Source organism: Geotrypetes seraphini, chromosome 6, assembly GCF_902459505.1.
Source record: "Geotrypetes seraphini chromosome 6, aGeoSer1.1, whole genome shotgun sequence".
NCBI lineage: Eukaryota > Metazoa > Chordata > Amphibia > Gymnophiona > Dermophiidae > Geotrypetes > Geotrypetes seraphini.
Window position 1 is genome coordinate 234,653,832 of NC_047089.1, and position 19,324 is coordinate 234,673,155.

At 46.0% G+C, this 19,324-nt stretch overlaps 1 protein-coding gene across 17 annotated transcripts in view; it reads left to right on the top strand.

The window, feature by feature from the left end:
* Window positions 1–19,324, top strand: part of DYRK1A (dual specificity tyrosine phosphorylation regulated kinase 1A) — a 684,276-nt gene that overhangs the window by 381,047 nt on the left and 283,905 nt on the right. The window contains exons 1-2 of one of the 17 annotated variants that reach the window (XM_033950302.1): window positions 10,301–10,362; window positions 11,412–11,463. The exons of 15 other annotated variants lie outside the window; for them this stretch is intronic. In XM_033950302.1, the coding sequence (XP_033806193.1) occupies window positions 10,316–10,362; window positions 11,412–11,463 (99 nt within the window). In that variant the 5' untranslated portion in view covers window positions 10,301–10,315. Of the gene's footprint in view, window positions 1–10,300; window positions 10,363–11,411; window positions 11,464–19,324 lie in introns of those variants that run through there. One more of the 17 variants, XM_033950306.1, reaches the window with a different exon arrangement.

The following is a 19,324-nucleotide window of genomic DNA, read 5'->3' on the forward strand; positions in this document are numbered from 1 at the left end:
AGCCGGCTAAGAAGCCTTCCCCTACTGTTCTAGGCCCGCCAGTCGAGCATGCAGTGAGCCAAGTCCTGCAGACTGAGCGCCGGCCCCGTAAACGCTCCGCTCCCATTGAAGTCTCTGCATCGTCATCGGCATCGACTTCACCCGAGCGTCGAGCGGCACCGAAGGTACCGAGCAAGAAAAAACCGGTACCGGTGCCATCGGGACCAACGTTGGATGAGCGCATTGCCTCTATCCTCCAGGTCCAGCTTAAGCAGCAACTACAACAGTTGCTCCCGGCTCTCTTGTCTCCGAACCTTCCAGTGTCGGTACCGACTGAGCCTTCGGTGCCGTCTGTCGAACAGCCTCTGTTATCGGCATCGACTGTTTCGGCACCGCAAAAATCTTTGTCCATGCCTGTTCTATCAGCAGAACCAAAACGGCGTGCTACTCATACGGTGTCGGAACCGGTACTGGTCTCTGAACCCCGTACCGTACTACATTCCCCAGGTACCGTCTCCACTCGGTCTGGTAAATCGGTACACAAGACTAAACATACTGATACATCGACTCCACTTTCCCAGGGCCGTTTACAATCGGTACGGGACCCTGACTTGTGGGATGATTCAGATGATCCCCTCGGTACCGAGGAGGATTATACATCTGATGAGGAGGAACCATCGGTGCAGGATACTACTGCTAAGCCAGAGCACTCCTCCTTCACAAAATTTTTAAAGGAGATGTCAGACACCTTGTCTATCCCTTTAGAGTCTGACTCTAAAAAATCCAAGGCATTTTTGGATGCCTTGGATTTTGACCAACCTCCTAAAGAGTTTTTAAAGTTGCCCCTCCATGACATCTTGAGGGAAACTTTTTATAAGAATCTGGAATCTCCTTTGACAATCCCAGGAGCCCCAAGAAAACTAGAATCTCTATATAAAGTGATTCCAATACCTGGATTTGACAAACCCCAACTTTCTCATGAATCCCTGTTGGTAGAGTCAACTCTAAAGAAGACTACAGGAGCCAGTATGTATGCCTCTGTCCCTCCTGGTAGAGAAGGAAAGGCCATGGACAAATTTGGAAAGCGTCTTTACCAAAATGCAATGCTGGCCAACCGTTCAAGTAATTACGCTTTCCATTTCTCGTTTTACCTGAAACACCTCATTCAACAGGTAACCTCTTTTCAAAAGTATATTCCAGACCGTAAACTTCCTGCTTTTCAGCAATGTACCTCTAGTCTTCTGCAACTCAGGAAGTTTATGGTCCGTTCTATTTATGATACTTTTGAACTGACGTCTCGTGCTACTGCTATCTCTGTAGCAATGAGAAGATTGGCATGGCTACGGACCTCAGAACTGGACGTAAACCATCAGGACAGACTTGCCAATGCTCCTTGCCTAGGGGATGAGCTGTTTGGGGAGTCCATGGATACCACCACCCAAAAGCTCTCCGCCCATGAAACTAGGTGGGACACCTTGTTGAAAAACAAGAAGAAACCTCCTCCTCCTCGTCCATTCAGGCAACAACCTTCATATCAAAGGAGGTTTTCTGCTCGACCGGCGCAGTCCCATCCTCCTCAACCTCGCAGACAGCGTCAGCAGCAACAACAGACTCGTCAACAGCAGCCTGCTGTCAAACCGGCTATTCAACCTAAGTCGACACAGCCCTTTTGACTCCTTTCTCCAGGACATTGCCAGTCTTCCTCCCTCGTGTCCTCTACCTCAGCCCATAGGAGGTCGACTACAAGTTTTTCTAACTCGCTGGGAAGCAATCACCTCCGACCAGTGGGTTCTTGCTATCATCGCCCACGGCTACTCCCTAAATTTTCAGACTCCTCCACCTCTAAGTCTGCCAAAAGAGTCTGCTTCCAACAAGGCTCAATCCCTCCTCCTCGCTCAGGAGGTTCACTCCCTCCTTCTTCTCAATGCCATCGAACCAGTTCCTCTGGACCAGCAAGGCCTGGGATTTTACTCCCGGTATTTTCTTGTACCCAAAAAGACCGGAGATCTCAGACCAATTTTAGATCTCAGAGATCTCAACAAATGTCTGGTCAAGGAGAAGTTCAAGATGTTATCTCTTGCCACCCTCTATCCTCTTCTTTCTCAGGAAGACTGGCTATGTTCCCTCGATCTCAAGGAGGCGTATACTCACATTCCAATTCATCTGATGTCCAGACAATATCTGCGCTTTCTTGTCAATCAACATCATTACCAATACAAGGTGCTACCCTTCGGCCTAGCCTCCTCGCCCAGAGTATTCACCAAATGTCTGATTGTGGTCGCAGCTTATCTCCGCTCCCACAACTTTCAAGTCTTCCCTTACCTGGACGACTGGCTCATCAAGGCTCCTTCTCCTCAGTCTGTTCACAAAGCAACGGATCAGACCATTTACTTCCTCCGACTGTTGGGGTTCGAAATCAATCTACCCAAGTCGCACCTCATTCCGACTCAGCGGCTTCAATTCATTGGAGCCATTCTGGATACTGTTCAGATGAGGGCTTTTCTTCCTCTAAACCGCCTTCACACCATCCTTCATCTCTGTCAGCAGGTGTTCCAGCAACCTTCCATCTCTGCGAATCACATGATGGTGCTCTTGGGACACATGGCCTCCACAGTACATGTCACTCCCTTCGCACGTCTCCACCTGCGTACTCCTCAATGGACCCTAGCGACTCAGTGGTCACAAGCGACGGATCCTTGTTCACGACACATATCTGTGACCTCGTCTCTTCGACAGTCGCTTCTTTGGTGGTTGAAATCATCAAATCTATCCAGAGGTCTACTGTTTCATCTACCTCCTCATCAACTGGTCATCACCACGGATTCCTCCCCCTATGCATGGGGAGCTCACTTGAACGAGTTTCAAACCCAGGGGTTTTGGACCACCCAGGAAAAGAAACACCACATCAATTTCCTGGAACTCAGAGCGATATTTTACGCTCTCAAAGCTTTCCAACATCTTCTTTTTCCTCAGGTTCTCCTCATTTGCACCGACAACCAAGTTGCAATGTATTACATCAACAAACAGGGAGGGACAGGATCCCGTCCCTTATGTCAGGAAGCTCAAAAGATTTGGACCTGGGCGACTGCTCGTCACCTATTCCTGAAAGCAGTCTACATCCAAGGGGAACAGAATTGCTTAGCAGACAATCTCAGCAGAATTCTTCAACCTCACGAATGGACTCTCGACCCTTCGACTCTCCAGTCCATTTTCTCTCAATGGGGCACACCTCAAGTGGATCTTTTTGCAGCTCCCCACAACCATCAACTTCCCCTGTTTTGCTCCAGACTTTACTCTCCTCACCGTCTGGAACCCGATGCATTTCTCCTAGATTGGACCAATCTCTTCCTTTATGCATTCCCTCCTCTTCCGCTCATGCTGCGCACCTTATTCAAGCTCAAGAGGGAACAAGCCACCATGATTCTCATCGCTCCACGGTGGCCCAGACAGCATTGGTTTTCCCTTCTACTTCAGCTCAGTTCCAGGGAACCCATACCTCTTCCTCTGTTTCCTTCACTGCTTACACAGCATCAGCAAACACTGCTTCATCCCAACTTACAGTCTCTGCACCTGACAGCTTGGTATCTCTCGGGCTGACTCCAGCTCATGCTCTCCTGTCTCAGCCTGTTCGTTCTATTATTGATGCTTCCAGGAAACCGTCCACTCTTCAATGTTACCAACAAAAGTGGTCTCGCTTCTCTTCCTGGTGCCAGTTACATCACCACAATCCCATATCTACAGCAGTGGGACTGGTGTTGGACTATTTATTGTCCTTATCTGACTCTGGTCTGAAATCCTCTTCGATAAGGGTCCACCTTAGTGCCATTGCAGCTTTTCATGAGCCGATTCATGGGAAACCCCTCTCAGCTCATCCCTTAGTTTCAAGGTTCATGAAGGGCCTCTTCAATGTGAAACCACCTCTTAAAGCCCCTCCTGTTGTTTGGGATCTCAATGTGGTTCTTTCTGCGTTGATGAAGCCTCCTTTCGAGCCGTTGGCCTCAACGCATTTTAAATTTCTCACTTGGAAAGTGGTCTTTCTAATAGCTCTCACTTCTGCCAGGAGGGTCAGTGAGCTTCATGCGCTAGTGGCGGATCCACCTTTCACGGTTTTTCACCATGATAAGGTCGTCCTCCGCACACATCCCAAATTCCTTCCTAAGGTTGTGTCTGAATTTCATCTTAACCAATCCATAGTTCTACCTGTTTTTTTCCCAAAGCCTCATTCTACTCCAGGTGAACAGGCTTTGCATACCTTGGATTGTAAACGTGCTCTGGCTTACTATCTTGATCGCACTAAACCTCACAGATCTTCTCCTCAACTATTTTTGTCATTTGATCCTAACAAGTTGGGTCATCCTGTCTCTAAACGCACTCTATCCAATTGGCTGGCTGCTTGCGTTTCTTTTTGTTATGCTCAGTCCGGCCTGACACTGGAAGGTTCGGTCACAGGCCACAAAATTAGAGCTATGGCAGCGTCTGTAGCTTTCCTCCGTTCCACTCCTATTGAGGAAATCTGCAAGGCTGCCACTTGGTCCTCAGTCCATACTTTTACATCTCATTATTGTCTGGATGCATTCTCCAGACGGGATGGACACTTCGGCCAATCGGTTTTGCAAAATTTGTTTTCCTAATGGCCAACCTTCCCTCCATCCCTCTTTTTGTTAGCTTGGAGGTCACCCATCAGTCAAGAATATGCTGCCTGCTTGTCCTGGGATAAAGCACAGTTACTTACCGTAACAGGTGTTATCCAGGGACAGCAGGCAGATATTCTTGCGTCCCTCCCTCCTCCCCGGGTTGGCTTCTTAGCTGGCTTATCCTAACTGGGGACCGCGCGCCTCTGTCGGGCGGGAAGGCACTCGCGCACGCGCGGTGCGGCCTAGCTAGAACTTTCTAAAGTTCTTAGAGTGCAATCACTCTAAAATTGTCCGTACCGGGGCTCCGTCGGTGCCGTCACCCATCAGTCAAGAATATCTGCCTGCTGTCCCTGGATAACACCTGTTACGGTAAGTAACTGTGCTTTCCCTTCAGATTCTGCTCCCCTGGATGGAGCCAACTCACTGCAGTCTGTCCTGGTGGGAGGCTCTCAGGCAGGATAAGCCTCTTCAGATCACGGAGTGGGTTACTCATGATGGATACCAGCCTAATGGGCTGGAGTGCTCATTGTGGGAATCGCTCCATTTGGGGTCAGTGGACTTCATCTTAGAAACGTTGGTCGATCACTCATCTGAAGCTTTGAGCCATCTGTCTGGCATTCATGTCTCCACCGAGCAGTGTGGAAGGGACAGTGGTGTGAGTGTTTCCAGACATCACCATTGCAGTGGCATATATGAATTCAATGTGGGGGCACGAGCATAAGAATTGCCACTGCTGGGTTAGACCAGTGGTCCATCGTGCCCAGCAGTCCGCTCACGTGGCAGCCCCCAGGTCAAAGACCAGTGCACTAAATGAGTCCAGCCTCACCTGCGTACGTTCCAGTTTAGCAGGAACTTGTCCAACTTTGTCTTGAATCCCTGGAGGGTGTTGTCCCGTATCACAGACTCCGGAAGAGAGTTCCAGTTTTCTACCACTCTCTGGGTGAAGAAGAACTTCCTTATGTTTGTACAGAATCTATCCCCTTTCAACTTTAGAGAGTGCCCTCTCGTGCTCCCTGCCTGGGAGAGGGTGAACAATCTGTCTTTATCTGCTAAGTCTATTCCCTTTAGTATTTTCAATGTTTCGATCATGTCCCCTCTCAGTCTCCTCTTTTCAAGGGAGAAGAGGCCCAGTTTCTCCAATCTCTCACTGTACGGCAACTCCTCCAGCCCCTTAGGTCAGAAAACCTGAATGCTGTTCCAATGGGCAGAAGTGCCACCCCTTGTTTTATCTGCAGCACTCATGGCCAGAGTCAAAAACATATAAGCAGACTTCCTCAGTTTACAAATCCTGGATCTGGAAAAATGGTCTTTCTTCCAAAGTCTGTCTTATAGTGCAGCGCTGGGGCTAGCCACAGATGGAATTTATGGCTTCCACCAAGAACGTGTAAGTCAGGCGCTGCTTCAGTCGAGGAACAGCACCAGGAAGCTTGTACATAGATGCATTAGTTCAACCCTGGCCAGCTCACAAGCTCCTTTAAGTGTTCCTTCTGTGAGCTCTGGTTGGTCGGGTCATCCATAGGATTGCATTGCATCCAGGATTGGTGATCCTAGTAGCTCTGGACTGGCCTCATCATCCGTGATATGCGTATCTGATCCATTTTCAACGAGACAGGAAGCTCATGCTCCATCACAACCAGTCAGGGTCTGGTTCCTATGAAGAACCCACAGCTTTGGTCTTTCAGCAAGGCTCTTGAGCACTCTGCCTTGATGAAGCAGGGATGTTCTTATGTGGTCGTCTCGACATTTTTTGTACTCCAAGGAACCCTCTACAATGGCTTCCTATGCCACAGCATGGAAGGCTTTCCAGCAGTGGGTTGCCAAAGACCAGGTGGAACCAGTGAGGGTTTGATGTTTTACGTTTGAGCCCACAGCGGAATCTGTTACATGCTCCACTGCCCTGGATGACAGTGGCCCAGAACAGTCTTGTGACTGCACCTGTGCTCTCTCTCTCCAAGGGTCTTCCCCTCAGGATTTCCGAGTGTGTCATTCTGATGACGGATGCCAATCTCAAAGACTGGGGTGCTGTTTGCTTGACCTGTCCCTGTTCAGGGCCAGTGGACCCTCTCAGAACAAAAGTGGTTGATCAATTGCCTGGAGCTTCAAGTGATTCAACTGGCTCTTCTCCACTTCGAAGGCCATCTCCAGCATCTGACCATCCACGTCTTCTCAGACAGCACCACGGCAGTGGCTTACGTTTGTCACAAGGAGCACCTATCTGAGCATGGAGGCCCAGCTTCTCTTCCATTGAGCGGAGGGACACCTCGTGGTGTTGTCAGCGATGCACGTGGCCAGATTGAACAACAGGCGGATTATGTAAGTCATACTGGACACTGGGGAGTGGTCCCTGTCCCACAGGCAATTTGACTGCATAGTGGAATTGATGAGATCAACCCATGTTCAATCTCATTGCACTGGTGTCCATCAAGAAAGCGGATCATTTTTTCAGTCGACATGAGGTCAGCAGCGAATGGCCGGGCGCTCTGGTTCAACCTTGGCATGGGGACAGTCTCCTGTTTGTCTTTCCTCCATGGCCCATGATCGGGTGTCCGTTGAGAAGGAGTGCGACCCACAGGGGTCCAGTGGTTCTCGTCACACCCGATTGGCCGAGGCACCCATAGTAAGCCAACCTGGTTCGGCTACAGCGGGAGCAAGGGCTTCAGCTTTTGTGTCATTCTCGTCTCCTCACACAGGGCCTGTTTGCGCTACAGAATCCTGACTGCTTTGGTTTTATTGTCTGACTATTGAGCGCATGGCCTCAGTAGGGGCTATTCTTCAGCCATCATTGGCACTCTCCTCCGCAGCAAGAAGTCTATGCTAGTTGCCTACGTGAGGGCTTGGAGATGTTATCAGGCGTGATGTGTCCAGAGGCATGAAGATCTGTCTCTACCATCAGTTCCACAGATTCTGGAATTCCTTCAGGATGGCTTTGCAAAGGGCCTTTGGAGGTGGGTTCTCTTCAAATCCAGATTGTCAGTCTTTCTTGTCTCTGCCCTAATCTCCTTAGGGGCTCTCTGGACCCTCATCTGGATGTCATCCGTTTTCTGTGGGTCGCTTTGAGGCTTCAGCTGCTACTGCGGTTACCCTAAACTAAACTAAACTAAACCTTAAGTTTATATACCACATCATCTCCACAAAAGTGGAGCTCGACACGGTTTACAGGAATTAATATAGAAAGGAACTCCAATGGAAAGGAGAAGGGCTTAGTAAAAAGAAAGAAAGAGGGGACTTAGTATAATGGAGAGGGAGGGAGTAGTTACATTTTAGCGAAAAGCCAAGTTTTCAAATGTTTTCGGAAGCGTTGGAGGGAGGTCGAACTCCGAAGAGAGGCAGTGAAGCTGTTCCACAGCTTGGTGATCCTGAAGAGGAGGGATGTCCCAAGTTTTCCTGTATGGGATATGCCTTTTAAAGAGGGGAAGGATAATTTGAATTTTTGAGTGGATCTGGTGGAGGTAGGATTCGAGGAGAGCCAAGATAGGGGAAAGAGGGGAGGAAGGATGCCGTGTAGAGATTTGAAGGCTAGACAGGCGCATTTGTAATGAACCCTGAGGATAACTGGGAGCCAGTAAAGCTTAGACAAAAGCGGGGAGACGTGGTCGAATTTGCTCTGGAGTCTGAACCTGGTTCTCCGGTCTCTGTCTCATTCACCTTATGACCTGGAGCAGGCATCTTTAATGGATCTTTCAGTCAAGACCATCTTTCTGGTGGCCATTACTTCGCTTGCAGGGTTTTCAAGCTTCAGGCTCTCTCCTGCCAGGATCCTTTTATGTATATTACGGATTCTGACGTGGTGCTGCGCACTATTCCCTCCTTCCAAAAGTGATATCGGCTTTCCACGTTAATCAAGAAGTCCATCTTCTTACTTTTGCTTCCTTTGGGTTGAGGGAACAGAACTGGGTATTATGGTCCCTGGACATGCACAAGATCCTGTTCTGGTACCTAGAGGTTATGAACAATTTTTGTCTCTCCAACCATCTATTTGTTTTGGTGGGTCCTGCCTGTAAGTGCAGGCTGGCTTCCAAGGCTATCATTTCAAGATGGATCCGTATGGTCATTTCATCCGTATGGTCTTCATCATAAGGCATATGGGGACAGACTTAAAGATCTCAATATGTATACTTTTGAGGAAAGGAGGGAGAGGGGAGATATGATAAGAGACGTTTAAAATCTTCTGTGGTACCAGAAGATGGGAGGGTGGCTCATGTTACGCCAGTTTTTAAAAAGGGTTCAAGGGGGGATCCAGTGAATTACAGACCGGTAAGCCTGATCTCGGTGCCGGGCAAAATAATTGAAACAATTATAAAAAATAAAATTGTGGAACATATAGACAAACATGATTTAATGAAACGGTGTCAGCATGGGTTCAACCTCACCAATTCTTTGTAGGTGTGAATAAACATGGATAAAGGCAAGGTGTATCTAGATTTCCAGAAGGCTTTTGACAAAGTTCCTCATGAGAGGCTCCTGACAAAATTTAAAGAGTCATGGGATAGGAGGCAAATGTTAAATTATGGATTATGAACTGGTTATTGGATAGAAAACAGAGGGTATGGTTGAATGGCCTTTTTTCTCAGTAGAGGAAGATAAATAGTGGTGTGCCACAGGGACCAGTGCTGGGACCAGTGCTATTTAACTTTTTAATAAATTATCTAGGAATTGGAACTATGAGCGAGGTGATTAAATTTCTAGATGACACTAAAGTGTTCAAAGTTGTTAAAACGCATGAGGATTGTGAAAAATTGCATGCGGACCTTAGGAAATTGGAAGACTGGGCATCCAAATGGCAGATGAAATTTAATGTAGACAAATGCAAAGTGATTCTCATTGGGAAGAATAATCCAAATCATAGTTATCGGATGCTAGGGTCCACCTTGGGGGTCAGTGCTCAAGAAAAGGATCTGGGTGTCATTGTAGACAATACGCTGAAGTCTTTTGCCCAATGTGCAGTGGCAGCCAAGAAGGCAAATAGGATGCTAGAAATTATTAGAAAAGGGATGGTTAACTAGACTAAGAATCTTAAAATGCCTCTGTATTATGTTCAGTTTTGGTCTCCTTATCTCAAAAAAGATACTGCGGCACTCGAAAAGGTTCAAAGAAGAGCGACCAAGATGATAAAAGTGATGGAACTCCTCTCATATAAGGAAAGACTAAAAGATTAGGGCTCTTCAGCTTGGAAAAGAGACGGCCGAGGGGAGATATGATTGAAGTCTACAAAATCCTGAGTGGTGTAGAACGGGTACAAATGGATAGATTTTTTTTTACTGTATCAAGATTTACAAGGACTAGGGGATAGTTAATGAAGTTGCTGAGTAATACTTTTTAAAACCAATAGGAGGAAATATTTTTTTCACTCAGAGAATAGTTAAGCTCTGGAACGCGTTGCCAGAGGATGTGGTAAGAGCAGTTATGTAGCTGGTTTGAAAAACAAGGTTTGGGCAAGTTCCTGGAGGAAGAGTCCATAGTCTGCTATTGAAACAGACAAGGGAGATGGTAGCATGGAATGCTGCTACTATTTGAGTTTTTGCCAGGTACTTGTGACTTGGATTGGCCTCTGCAAAGATGGGATACTGGGCTTAGACGGACCATTGTTCTGACCCAGTAAGGCTGTTCTTATGCTCTTATCTCTTTCGATCCTAACAGATTGGGCCTGCCTGTCACGAAGAGAACTGTTTCCATATGGATGGCGACCTGTATTTCCTTTTCCTATGCTCAGGCTGGGTTACAGCTCGAGGAACGCGTTGCAGCATACAAGGTCCGAACTATGGCAGCTTCAGTAGCTTTCTTATGTTCCACTCTCATTGATGAAATGCAAAGCACCTACTTGGTCCTCAGTTCACATGTTTACATCTCACCACTGTTAAAAATCTTATTCCAGGCGAGATGGTTATTTTGGCCAAGCAGTATTACAGAATTTATTTATTTTAAAAATTTCTATACCGTCTAAGGCCTAAACGGTTTACATGACATTACATCCATAAGTTTGTAAAATAAAAATATGTAAACATGAGTAAACAAATCCACACGTAAACATGACTAAACAAATCCTCGGAGAGTCAGCAATAGAAAAATCAATGCCAAAAAAGGCCTATGCAAACAATTATGAGCAGGTTCTCAGAAGTCAGCAATCATGAATAATCAATATCTAGAAAAAAGCATTTACAAACAATTGTGTTTTAAGTAACTTCCTGAATATGCCTTTTTCACCACATTTCCGTATTTGACTCGCAATTTATTTTCTTTTTAATGGCCAGCTCTCCCTCCATCCCATTGCAGTAAGCTAGGGAATCTCACATGTGAGAATATGCTGTCTGCTTCTCATAGGATAAAGCACAGTTACTTTACTGTAACAGGTGTTATCTGGGGACAGCAGGCAGTTATTCTCACACCTCCCCTGGTTGGCTTCTTAGCTTGCTTATGGAGCTAAGGTACTGCGAGCCAGCGTTGGGCAGGAAGGCGCATGTGCGGTGCGGGCAGTCGCAAAGTTTTTAAAATCTTAGTGGCAATACCCGTTTACCACTATCTGTAACGGTCTCTGTGGATAATGCCATCCACATGTGAGAATATCTTTCTGCTGTTCCCGGATAACACCTGTTAGGGTAAGTAACTGCTTTTTGGGAGGGGCTCTAGTTCAGACTCCTTCTTCAGGCAGTGCAGGCTGTGTCTCCTTAAAGCACTACTTTTGTTATTAAGGTTCATGTTTAATGAACTGTTTCAATTGTTCCTATTGTTGCTGTTCTAAATGTAGACTTATTTGTCGGGGAGTGTCCCCGTACCCCTCTCTTTTGCCTTTGTCCTCTACAGATGTTTCTGGGTTGCTTGGCCACCAACTGATTTCCTGGGAGGCAGTCCTGAGGTAAGAGGGGAAAGACTGAAGTCTCTGAATAATGAGGCTTCTTATAAGTTCTGATGAGTATGGGAAAATGACCCACTAGTCCAGGAATAGTGTGTGGATGTATAAGAAAGAAAATAAGCAAAGGTAACCTAATCTTTCATTCTATTTCTATCGCAGCACATTCAACTAGAAGTGGGTTGTGTCCCAGTCTGTTTAGCCTGATAAAATTTGTAGAGCAGCCACTTAGTCTACTCTCCATCCTTTTATGAGGATACCACTTTTGGGTCTTCGGTAGTGTAGGTAGGCTCATCTGCCCTCCCTAGATGCCTGGAACTGCTTTGGTACACAGCTACAGTACAAAATTCAATGTTTTTGCCACTGGATGAAAGATAAGATTAGCAAGGTTAGAACCTACTTTCAGATAGAAGAGACAGGATTCTGTACGCCCCGTCCTGTCTAGACTTTTGATTTGCCTGATTCTTGCCTTGGACGTTGCTATTGTTCATATCAGGACCTCTTCTCCTTTATCTCAGATTTAGCAGAGACATAGTTACAGGGACATGTGGGCTTCTACTCCTTCTTTGGGGGGCTTGCCTTGCTCCTACTTGTTACACTTAGCAGGTTAGCTCCTAGCTATTCGTGTGTGTAATTTATTGTTCAATTGTTATTTGTTATTAATCATTGTTCTTTTATCATAAGTTAGAGAGCAGAACAGAATATGGTTGTTTGCCAGGGAAGTTACCAGTACCCCTCCTTCTCTTTTCTTCTGTTTCAGTGGAGTTTGATTGCTTTGGTACTAACTGTTCTCTACTGCAGAAGGGGAGGAGTTCAGAATTTTTGAGTGACATTCTTCTGCAGATTCATGACTAATGGGAAGCAAAAGCTATAGTACAGAATCCTATGTCTTGTATCAGAAAAAAGATTAGCAAGATAAAAACTTAATCTTTTATTAGAAAGATTACAGCGAAGGGCACCAAAAATGATAAAAGGGATAGGATGACCTCCTTATGAGGAAAGGCTAAAACGACTAGGGCTCTTCTGCTTGGAGGAGACAGCTCAGGGGTGATATCTTAGAGGTTTAAAAAAATGCTGAGTGGAGTAGAAAGGGTACATATGAATCGCTTGTTGACTCTTTCTAAAAATATTAGCACTACAGGGCATGTGATGAAGCTATTAAGCAGTGGCGTAGCGTGGGTGAGAGGCACCAGGGGCGATGACTTTCCTCCCCCGCTCTCCTCCCCCGTTCCTTCTCTGCTTTCACCTGCCCTGCGTGCCCCCCTTCCCTTTCCCTGTATCTCTAGTTGAAGTTGTTGCATGTGGTGGTCAACAACATGCTCCTCACGACCCCGTCAGCTCTCCCTCTTGACATCACTTCCTATGTGCGGCACCTTGAAGTAATCTCAGCGGGAAAGCCAATGGTGTCGCTGAAGAGCACATTTTTGACCACTGTGAACAACTTCTTCAAGTAGAGGTATGGGGGAAGGGAGTGTGCACGTAGAAGGGAGGGGAGGAATGGGAAGAGGCGAGGGGGGGCGGAGAAAAGGAGAGGTGTTGGCGCCTCCATCAACATTGCACCTGGAGGCAGACCACCCCCTCGCCCCCTTCCCTTTCTACGCCACTGCTACTAAGTAGTAGATTTAAAACTAAACTGGAGACATTTTTTGACACGGAATTCTAGAATTCGTAGCTGGAGAATGTTGTGAAATCAGCTTGACAGGGTTAAAAAAGGTTTGGATAATTTCCTAAAAGAGAAATCCATAGGTCATTATTGAAATGGCTTGGGGAAATCTACTGTTTACTCCTGTGATAAGCAGCATAAAATCTGTTCCAGTGCTGTAGGGTTGTTTCCCCATACTCACATGGACTGTAGAAGGAATCCACTCTGGATTTTTCACTCTGCCTCCTGCTAATTCACAGATCAGCTTAGTGCCCTCTAGAAGTCTTTCCTTTTGCACACATGACTGCAGCTGTATGTATTCTGCTCTTTTCATTTTTATTATTTTACTTCAACATAGTTTTGTACCCTTTGCGGCTATTTTCGTGTCTACAGCAATTTGGAGGCTCTGCCTGCTTGTGAATTCACAGACTTTGGTCTATATCTGACAGGCCAATCCCTTTTGGGTACCTGTTGGCCAGTCTGCATAGTAATCCTTGGAGCTTAGGGCCGTCCCGGAAGTTGTCCCACCGTCCGCTAAGCAGGGGTCGAGTGCAGATTGTTGAGCACATGTTTGTGGTGCAAATTTGGTGCCGGTGGCCATCTTGGATTTTTAGCGATCTTTTTTCATCTTCTCCCTGCTTCTTCAAAACTCTTTTTTTTTGCCAGGAAACTTACTGGGGTGGAGTCTTCAGGGTCTCCTCTTGTGACCTCATGTAAAGTTTGCGCAAATTTAGCACTTTTTGAGCGTTCTTGTGCAGTAGGCAGGTGGTAGGTACCAGGTCTGCTTCCCCCTCACAGAAGCAGGTGATTCTACACTCAGCTAGTCCAGTAGGGTGGCCACCATTGCTTTCAGGGCTTGACTTGGCTGGTTTTTCAGGCAGCCAGGTGGTGGCCCTCCGCAGCTAAAGAAACACAACTCTAGTCATCTAAGGGTGATTCTATGCCCCAGGGACCAGATATATTCCTATCCCTACTTAACTACAATCTCCCTCCCTCCGCACAAACTCACGAAAAAGGCCACCATCTAGACGTAGTAGCCATGTCCACAAAGGAACTCCCAGACCCCACCATCTCATTACCAGGAGGCACCTGGTGCCACGACATCTGGTCCGATCACTTCACTTTCTACTTCAAGCTAATCTGGTTCCAACGAAAACAAATTACCCATCCAAAAATAAAAAAAGAATATCTCACGAGAGGCCACGTCAATCCAGATAACTACTGGGTGCAATATAAACTTCAAGCAAAGGTAAAGGAAGAAGTTGATTTTTGGGACCACTGGACCACTACCAGCACCTCTATTTTAGACAACATTGCACCTAAACATACCAGTAAAAGTAATGCAAATAAACATAACAAATGGTTCGACATCGATCTCCTAAAAATGAAACAGTTAGCCAGACGTCTAGAAAGAAAATGGAAAAAAACAGGAGATTTATCAGACCGTAACAATTGGAGAGCCAATATAAAAACCTACAAACAACTAATAAAAGATAAACGCAAAGCATTTTACTCAAACAAAATCAATTCATCCTGCAACAACTCACGAGGTGTTAGTACAAAAGAGCTGTTCAATCTGGTTACTAACCTATTTGACACCACCCGCTACACTCTACCCACACACAACTCTAAATTACCCTCGGCGAACGACCTAGCCCTGCACTTTGACTCAAAAATTAAAAAACTAAGAAACAATTGCCCAACAGAAGAACCTAATGAACACCTTATAGCTAACACACAAGGAAATGAAACCCCTACAGACATGTTCTGGGATTCATTTCAAGACATAGATTGGAATAACTATACCAAATTATACAACAAATACTCCAAATCATACTGCTTCCTGGACTCATATCCCCCGGAAATCATGAAAGTGGCACCACTTGAATTTAAACTATCTCTACTGCACTACTTAGCCCATAACCTGAAAAACGGAAAATTCCTCACCAACAAAGGACACATAATAATAACCCCTATCCTAAAAAATAGCAAAGAATCGTCAGCCCTAGTTTCCAATTACAGACCAATTGCTTCCATACCACTCTTTGTAAAGATCATGGAGGGGCTGGTACACTCCCAATTAATGGAATATCTAGACCAGTTCTCACTCCTGCATGAGACTCAATCCGGCTTTAGACCACTTTTCAGCACAGAAATGGTAATTGCAGCCATATTAGATTACTTGTACCTACTTTTAAGCAAAGGTCTCAGTGCCCTGATCATGCAATTCGACATGAGCTCTGCCTTTGACCTTGTAGACCATGCGAATTTGCTACAGTGTCTAGACGCTATTGGCATCAGAGGGAAGTGCTAAACTGGTTTCATGATTTCCTTTCGTCCCGAACCTATCAGGTTCGCTTCAACAATGACCTCTCCAACACCTGGAGCAACCCATCCAGCATTCCGCAAGGGTCCCCACTATCCCCTCTGCTTTTCAATATCTACATGACCTCACTGAGTGTTCAATTAACCCAGCTGGGGATAAAATTATTCAGTTACGCTGATGACTTCACAATTATTATCCCATTTGCCAACTCTATCTCGGAAACAATTCCAAAAGCATCAGAAGCCATAAACTTGATGGAACATTGGACGACAAACTTCAAACTCAAGCTCAATACTGAGAAAACAAAATTCTTTGTCGCTTCACCGCACCCTCTTGACATCAAAACCCCACTAGACATCAACAAACATAACTACCCCATACAGCCCACCATTAAAATACTGGGTGTAACTCTGGACCAATGCCTCACCATGAAAGATCAGGTGGACTCCATAATCAAAAAGAGTTTTTTCACCCTCTGGAAACTTAAATCCATTAAAGCATACTTTGATAACTCTGTCTTCAGAATCTTGGTACAATCCCTCGTATTAAGTCAACTCGACTACTGTAACATCATCTACTTATCAGTCCCTCAAAAGAATATGCGACGATTGCAACTAGTGCAAAACACTGCGGTCAGACTAATCTTCAGTCTAAAGAAGTTTGATCACGTGACACCATACTTCAAACAGCTACACTGGTTGCCGATGGAAGCTCGTGTAAAGTTTAAGTTCGCCTGCCTCTGTTTTAAAGTTTTCTACGGTCTAACCCCTAAATATATCACTGACCTATTCTCCTTCTCAACCAACAAACACAAGAGAAGCTCCCACTCACACTTCGTTTCTCCCCCGGTTAGAGGATGCAAACTAAAAAAACACCATGAGCATCTTCTCTCACATCAGGCTGCTCTATGGGGTAAAGACCTAGAACAACTCCTATTGCCCACCACTTATGAGATATTCAGGAAACGCCTCAAAACCCACCTATTCCCGAAAGACCTAGACAGCTGACCCACTTCCCTCTTTCCCCTCTCTTGCCCTTTCTCCCAATTGTTCCCCACATCCCTTAAGTTAATTCAACTTGTACGTCAACTCAACTTGTACCCCAATAATCTTTTATAAACCGCATAGAACTTAACGGTATTGCGGTATATAAACTGTTATTATTATTATTATTATTATATTTTTTCTGACTTTATAAGATTTTTGTGGTCTGACTTTCAGACCAGAGGTTCTGCTGCTGGAAGTTCTCTGCCTCCTCCGTTGGTGTCTATGGGCAGCGAATTGCTCTCGGGGAACTCCCTGCTCCGCTTGTTCCTCTTTTGACTCCTGTTCTAGGAGATCCTGCAGCTGATCCTGACCTTTGTGATCCTTTGTTTGATAGTGTAGCCCTTCCCGGATTGGGGGATCTGGAATTGGGTACTGGATCCACGGATCCCTTAGGGGTTCCGGATCCTGGTGGTGATCTGACTGTGCTGTGCTTATTTAAATGGAGTTGCAGATTCACCCTTATCTAGATGACTGTCTGATCAGAGCCTCCTCCTTGACAGAGGGGCGATGCATGATGGAGCAGTTGCTCCAGGTGCTGGAAGACCTGGGCTGGATTGTCAAGTACAGGAAAACCAAAAAGATTAAATGGATATCTATTAATTAAATATACATACACAAAACCATTTAGAAAAGTCAAAATGGACAGTAGACTATGTCCCAATTAGTATTTTATATATAGGAACAAGCCTCAGATTTATGGAGCAGATCTCCCCATAATGGGGTTTCTTCAAGAGAAAGAAAACCGATCTTCTCTTGCTCCTCATGACATCAGAGCAAATGGGATGCTCATGTGGGATCCCTTAGAGGGTTAAGCCAAGGGAACCTGTCACCAGGAGTGGGATCCCAAGGATAGTAGACTTGGGGGTGGGTCAGTAGAGTGGGCAGACCTGATGGGCTATGGTCCTTATCTGCCATCATCTTCTATGTTTCTATCACCGGCTTTGTCCCAACGTCCCTACCAAAATAATTAATGTTTAATATTATAATCTATTACCTACACTTAAAAACTATTTAAATACTATCTAACTTTATTTCATTTATTTATCTGACTTTATTTCATTTATCCCATTCTTCTTCCAATCATAAATCTACTGTATAAAATTTGTCAATTCAATTCAATGATTCATCATGATAGGGGATTCTAAAAAAGCCTTCGGATCCTCGGTCTTAAGGGCTGGTGCAGCAATTCCACCCTAACTATTTTAAGGGGGACTGCTTTTGTACATCCCTGTTGTCTCACCTTTTGCACTGGTAAGCTCTTTTCCAATATATTGTTCCCCCGCGAATTGTAAGTCGGGCTACACCAATCAGGAGTTGCATGTCAAAGCAACTCCTGATTGGTGTAGCCCAACTTTTATTACAGGAAGAGGCGTTCAGAGCAGATCGCAAGTGATTTCCTTAATCCCCCCAGCGCTCCAGCTGCCCTCTCCTGTTTCCCAAGGCCTAAAAACTGCATTCGTGCTTTTTCAAAATTTGTGGGAGGTCCTGGAATGGAACCTCTCCGAATTTCGGAGGAGTACTGTATATAGGTGAGACATTCTAGACTCGCTGTCCTGTCCTTCCAGCACCTGCTTTCAGTTATCCCAGGACAAGCAGGCAGCATATTCTCAACATATGGGTGACGTCATCCACAGAGCCCCGATGCGAACAGCTTCACAAGCAGACTTGCTTGAAGAACTTTTAGAAAGTTCATGACTGTCACACCGCGCATGCACGAGTGCCTTTCCACCCAACGTAGGGCGCACGTCTCCTTAGTTCTAAGTTTTCTGCGGAGCCGAGAAGCCCTCGTTTCAAGGCTCTGCGCTAGAGTTAGTTCTACTCATGCCTTCTCTCACCGCGGCTCGCGTATTTTCTTTACAGGGTCGCTGTGTTATCTGCGCATTTGAATTAAAATAAAATTTTTGTTTGTTTGTTTTTTCAATCGTGTCATGGCGGTGCCTACTCCGTGGCCTCAGCCTACGGGCTTTGATTTTGCCGCGGCCGTGTTTCATTTCATGTCCCAGCCGGTCACAGGGTTCAAGAAGTGTAGCCGGTATCAACGCGCGATCTCCATCACTGACCCAATAAGTAGTGTGTACAGTGTTGTAGGACCATTGTCCGGAGTTGTGCACCGGAGTTGTGTCCGGAGTTGTGTTACATTTCAAAATCGAGCCCTTAAATGTCATCGAGTTCAGATTGAGAAAATCTTCGGGGGGATGGATTGGCCTTTACCTAAGGCCTTGACCCCGATTCCGGCCCCAACCTCGACTCCAGCAAAGTCTTCTCTACGGGGCCAAAACCTCCAACCTTGACCTCGCTCAAACCTTCCTCAATGGAGAACTCTTCATCTTCGGGGAAATCAGCTAAATCTTCTCCTGAGGCGCTGTTATCCTCAGTGTCTCCATCAGTAAGATAGCTAAGCCAACCCTCCGGGCATGCCACCCTTAGAACCGGTGGGTCCGGGGCTACCCAGGAAACGTGTCTCAAAATCAAGGCAACACTCTTCCTCGCGGTCATCTTCCTTGGAGTCCATAGCTACATCAATTGTACCAGGTCCAGTGGTCTCGGTGCCGGCTTTGCAAAATATGTTGAAAACTATTCTGCATTAGGAGTTCGGTAACATGCTTGCCAAATTGACTCCTGCCTTGACTCTGCTTCCTGCAGTCCAGCCTGAGCATTCAGCAGTATTACAAGGAGTTGAGTCCTTAAAGAGTGCCTCGAGATACCTCTACACAAGGAGCTGAGTCCTTATCAGTGTCTCGACGTCGTTCTCCGACCTCCAGTCCTACCTCTTCACATAAGGCGTTGCCCTTTTTGAGGCACAGGACGAGGGCTCCACAACATTCATCTTCGAGGCTGGAACCGACTCAATCA